This window comes from Ctenopharyngodon idella, chromosome 11 (genome assembly GCF_019924925.1).
Source record: "Ctenopharyngodon idella isolate HZGC_01 chromosome 11, HZGC01, whole genome shotgun sequence".
Lineage (NCBI taxonomy): Eukaryota > Metazoa > Chordata > Actinopteri > Cypriniformes > Xenocyprididae > Ctenopharyngodon > Ctenopharyngodon idella.
The window spans coordinates 12,335,799-12,341,969 of NC_067230.1; the positions used below are offsets into that span (position 1 = coordinate 12,335,799).

A 6,171-nucleotide genomic window follows, 5' to 3' on the forward strand; every position below is an offset into this window, starting at 1 on the left:
TTACAGTGTAATTGAAAGTTATATCATTGTTTTACATTTATTAGGCTTCAAAAATATAGCAACTTACATGGAACAATCCTCACATAAACTCATAATAAATGTCATATTTACCTGTGCCTTTCCTACCTGTCTAACAGATAGGAAAAATACAGAAATTGAATAAAGTTACCAAACAGTCTGCACTGCATAATTTATAGCATAAATTAAATGCAGATTAATCATTATTAAAACTAAAAAAGTTCTTTAGTCAAGAGCAGTGAGTACTTTTCTCTGTTACCTTTGTTCTTTCGTTATCTTCAATGACAGACAGCAATGGTTGCTGTCCCTTTAAGAGCTGCCGCTGCTGCACATGACGCAGATCTCACACGCGGCCCACTTTCTCACAACTCTTTACTTTTGTTTATTTAACTCATTCAAGGCTGCTCTTATGCTCTTACTCGTCAAAACGGATATTTTTGGCATTATTGTGCGTGTTATTGTTCGTTCAAGTGTGACAGAGAACTGGATTCTGGCGCGCCGTCCATGCGCACCATGGCGCGCGTCTTTCTGTGCGTTGTGTGTGTGACAGGACATTCACAGACAGTCGTTCTCTTTTTCTCTTTTGGTGCGTTTAAATGGTTTAAAAGCATTTGCATGAATAAGAGCGTGATCATATATTGTAATGCTAGCCAAAGGATGACAGAAAAAAACAGATGCTGCATTAATTGCGTTAATATTTTTAATGCATTAAACTGGAAAAAATTAATTGCATGCGTTAACGTTGACAGCACTAATATATACTTATATACACACACACATACTGTATCCACTGTATTTAAAAACATTTACAAAATAAAATATGTTAATAATACATTTAATAAATATGTATACAGTATCTCACAGAAGTGAGTACACCCCTCACATTTTTGTAAATATTTTATTATATCTTTTCATGTGACAACACTGAAGAAATTACACTTTGCTACAATGTAAAGTAGTTAGTGTACAGCTTGTATAACAGTGTCAATTTGCTGTCCCCTCAAAATAACTCAACACACAGCCATTAATGTCTAAACTGCTGGCCACAAAAGTGAGTACACCCCTAAGTGAAAATGTCCAAAATGGGCCCGATTAGCCATTTTCTCTCCCCGGTGTCATGTGACTCGTTAGTGTTACAAGGTCTCAGGTGTGAATGGGGAGCAGGTGTGTTAAATTTGGTGTTATCGCTCTCACTCTCTCATACTGGTCACTGGAAGTTCAACATGGCACCTCATGGCAAAGAACTCTCTGAGGATCTGAAAAAAAGAATTGTTGCTCTACATAAAGATGGCATAGGCTATAAGAAGATATATATATATATATATACACACACGCACACACACACACACACACACACACACACACATATGTACGTAATAGTATAGTAGTATAGTAAGTACTGGATGCTTCAAAAGGTGCTTCAACTAAGTATTAGTGTAGGGGTGTGCACGCTTATGCAGTTAGTAATTTTTTACTAAAATGTGTTATTTTGGTTTTCATTGTCATTGCAAATTTAAAACAAAGGAACATTATGCCATAAAATGTTATATATTGCATGTGCAGATCCAGGTAGCCCTGTGGCCTTGATCTTCTTCATCATTGTCTTCCTCTGCATCGTCGGTGCAGTCTCCTTCATCTTATACCAGAAAAACAAGCATCGCTTCCATTCGACTGTACGTTACCAGCGCAACTTTGATGACGCGGACAGTACGAGTATGATCAATGATGCAGAATGACGCCTCAACTGAATGATGTCAAATTAAATGGTAGCTATGATGTGCCTTTTACTACAAACGCTCCTCTGTGCCATCAACAGAAACACCAGCTTCAGTGGTTCAAACTAAGGTTATTTATTATTATTGATCAATTATTCACACAGCATGGCTTCAATGGGACAGTTTGTGTAAATGAAAATAGGAGTGGTAATGTTTGGAGGTTTTAATATTTAAATTAAAATATCCGAAATGTTTGTGTGTATTTTAATGGGAGGACTGCTGGTACTTAAAAAGTTGATTGTGTTATTTTGGCTTTTCTTGAAATTGCGTTATTAAATCAGGGTTTTTCACTCCTCTTGAGCAGCACTGAATATTAACTTGCGCTTAGAGCTGGGTAGATTTTAAGATTTTGGGAGCTTTTCCTCTTTTCTTTTTGAAGATGTGATTTTAACAGAGCGTCAAGGATCCCAAAACTTTGTTTCATTCATTTCATTTGAAATTTATTTTTGTAGTTATCGTTTTTTTTTTTTTTTTCTTCTTATTTGATTTCTCAATGCCACTCTTTGAAATGTTCATAGATTTATTAGTCATCAATTAATAGAACATTCCTTTCAAACTTGCAATAATGGTGTTTTTCCTGTGATGTATCATGTACTTCTCCTGACATTATGGATAGGTTTGCTTTTATTACAGTAATATCCAAGTTCTGTAAAACAGCTTATGGTAAAGCAATAAATGCAGTGCACTTAGTGCAGCACAAGATGCTAATGATAAATTGACAGAGATTATATCTATGCACTCTTATGCTTAATTTACTCAAACTACTGAAATCTGATGCACTTTAATGAGCTGTTTGAATCTAACTTTTAGTGAAGGATTTAGTACATACTTTGTAAATATTTTATTATATTTTTGTTGTTGCTGTTGATTGTTTGGGGGTTTTTTTCCCCCAAACTACACCAAAGATGATTTGGAAATTGATGGTAATATATTACAAACCCAAAAATGTTCACTAAAGACAACGCTGCTTTTGTAAAAATATTTTTTCTTGTCTTTGAATTGATTTACATATCACCTTTCCTCTGTTTTGACCACAGCAGAAGATACTCAATAAAACAATGTATGTCTTCTAATAGTATGTCCTTTGTTGGTGAATATTAAAAGAAATGTTTTTGGGTCAGTGTTAAAGCGTTAGTTCAAGTCTCTTCAGAAAATTTGGACTAAACCACACGATTCATATGGATTAGTTTTCCGATCTCTTTATGAACTTTTTGAAGTGCCAAAGTGGTAGTTGCAAAGGCAGTCAATGGAGGGATAGACATCTCTCAGATTTCATCAAAAATATCTTAATTTGTGTTCTGAAGATAAACAAAAGTCTTTAGGTTTACAATGACTTGAGGGTGAGTAATTAATGACAGAATTTTCATTTTGGGGTGAACTAACCCTTTAATTAATTTATTTTTATAGTTGCGGTATTTATTAGTATCTACATACTGCTTTAAAGGGTTACTTCACCCAAAAATGAAAATTATGTCATTAATTACTCACCCTCATGTCATTCTACACCCGTAAGACCTTTGATCATCTTCAGATCACAAATTAAGATATTTTTGATAAAATCCGATGGCTCAGTGAGGACTCTATTGCTAGCAAGATAATGAACACATTCAGATGCCCGGAAAGCTACTAAAAACATATTTAAAACAGTTCATGTGACTACAGTGGTTCTACCTTAATATTATAAAGTGGCAAGAATACTTTCTGTGCGTCAAAAAACAAAATAACAACTTTTCAACAATATCTAGTGATGGTTGATTTCAAAACACTGCTTTGAAGCTTTATGAATCTTTTATTTCGAATCAGTAGTTCGGATCGCGTATCAAACTGCCAAAGTCACGTGAACTATTGAAATTTCGAAATATTTATGACGTAATGAAGCCTTGTTTACTAAAATCGCGTGAATTTGGCGCTCCGAACCACTGATTCGAAAGAAAAGATTCTAGATATTGTTGAAAAGTCATTATTTTGGTTTTTTTTTGGCGCACAAAAATTATTCTCGTCGCTTTATTAATATGAAGGTTGAACCACTGTAGTCGCATGAACTGTTTTAATATGTCTTTAGTAGCTTTCTGGGCATCTGAAAGTGTTAATTATCTTGCTGGCACTGAGCCATCGGATTTCATCAAAAATATCTTAATTTGTGTTCTGAAGATGAATGAAGGTCTTACGAGTGTAGAACGACATGAGGGTGAGTAATAAATGACAGATTTTTTTTACGTTTTTTAGGTTAACTAACCCTATACTAAACTATATGTTATATAATGGAAGTAAATTGAATTGTAGTGTATGGAAAAAGCATAATGTAGATAGGCAGGTAGGTGGCACATGTCAAATGTACGTCCACATGAATGACTGGACACAGGGTTTCATATCGGAACATTGCCCAGAGCAGCACACTCCCTCCACCGGCTTGTAGTTGTCCCACAGTGCATCCTGGTGTCATCATTTCCCCAGGTTAAACGGCACACACGTACATGGCCGTCCATGTGATGTAAAAGAAAATGGCACTCATCAAACCAGGTAACCTTCTTCCACTGCTCCAAGGTCCAGTTCCCACGCCCGTGTGCCCACTGTAGGCACTTTCAACGATGGACAGGGGTCATCATAGGCACTCTTATTGGTCTGCAGCTACGCAGCCCCATACGCAGAAGAGTGCAATGCACTGTGTGTTCTGACACATTCGTCCCATAACCATCATTAAAATTTTTATGTGACTTATTTCTGAGCCCAATAGTAGCATTCCAAATATCCTTAATTTGATTAATTTCTATGGCACATATGTAACAAATATTAAAAAAAGGTGCTCTACCAATAAAAGAGGAGGTGCAACCAAAAAATCAAAATTCAATTGGAAATATTTAATGACATTTTAAATTCATCCAAATGTCATTTTTTGTTTTCTATCTCAGCTAATCCTGCTTTTTGCCCTTGAATGTTAGATTTGGAAAAATTTAGGGTTACGAAACAGGAGATTTATACGTGAATGGCAAATTTGCTTCCTTTCAGCAGTTGTGTGAAAAAATACAATGTCCCTTCTAATCACTTCTTTAGGTACCTTCAAGTTAGAGACTTTGTGAAGTCTGACATTTCTAATTATGTCTTAGTTACACTTATGTATTTGGACACATTTCTGGTAAGATGTCTTTGAGATGGCACTACCATCTCGTTGCTCTACAAGGCTTTAGAACAGGTGAAAAGTCCATCTATGTAGAAAATTAAAACTGCCTGAGAAGAAGAACTTGCTGTAGAATTTCCTAGTAAAATTTGGGAACAAAGTCTTGAACTGGTCCACAGATGTTCCGTTAATGCAAGACATCGTCTTACTCAGTTTAAAGTGCTTCATAGGCTTCATTATTCCAAGTGTAAATTAAATAAAATATTTCCAAAAGTGTCTCCATTATGTGACAAATGTCAATTTTTAGATTCTAACCTGTCTCATTGCTACATCATGTGTCCAAAATAACAAAGTTTCTGGAACAGAATTTTCCAGGTTTTTTCAGATACATTGGACACACTGTAAAAAGTAATACGCTATATCTACTCCATAAAATTTTGGCAACAGATTACAAGCAATATTGTTAATTATATTCAACAAATTGATTATTTTTCTAACTCAATTCTAATTAATTCCTTAAAAGTCAACCATTTAAAACGAGTAAAATTTAAACAAAAATACCTGAATAACAGACAGACGTCGAAGATTAATAAAGGACTCTTTATTTTTTTTATTGTTAGCATTGAAGACACCTGATGATAACAAGCAGAATCACTGAAGGAAAGAGAAACACAAGAATTAACAGAGATTTAGATGTTGATGTTGATTGAATTGAAAACCATTATGGTGATCAGTGTTTCATTTAGTTGGGCAGTTTGACTCTTTGCTTTTTATGTCCATTTGTGGTTTTTGTAATGGTGTTTGCTAATGTTACACATTTTAAATGGTTGACTTTAAAGGAATTAATTTGATTTATTCTAACTCAATTCTTATATGTTGAATTTTTATTAAATAATATTGCATGTAATCTGTTGCTACAATTTTATTAAGTAGATAGAGCGTATTACTTTGTACAGTGTATGCTTATTGAACCAGACCCTATATTAATTATATTTGGAGTTTCCGAAGAATTTTTGAGACTTGCACGGGTACAACAACAGTTTGTTTCGTATGGGTTAATATCTGCCAAAAAACTTATTCTTTTGTTTTGGCAGAAAAAGGAAGTTCCAACTCTTAAATTATGGCTGACAGACACTACATCTGGAGAGAATTAGGTATACTCTAATAGACAAGACTTTGTTTTCTGCAAACTTGTGATTAAAATGTTTATCATGCCTACATGACCAACTTTTACCACTGGATAGCACTTATGGGTTGAGTTTT

The 6,171-nt window shown here is 34.6% G+C and overlaps 1 protein-coding gene across 2 annotated transcripts in view; it reads left to right on the forward strand.

The window, feature by feature from the left end:
* ly75 (lymphocyte antigen 75) overlaps window positions 1–2,866 on the forward strand; it is a 32,036-nt gene extending 29,170 nt beyond the window's left edge. For both annotated transcript variants that reach the window (XM_051912102.1, XM_051912103.1), the window contains exon 35: window positions 1,582–2,866. In XM_051912102.1, the coding sequence (XP_051768062.1) occupies window positions 1,582–1,754 (173 nt within the window). In that variant the 3' untranslated portion in view covers window positions 1,755–2,866. The remainder of the gene's footprint in view (window positions 1–1,581) is intronic.
* Window positions 2,867–6,171: the final 3,305 nt, after the last annotated feature.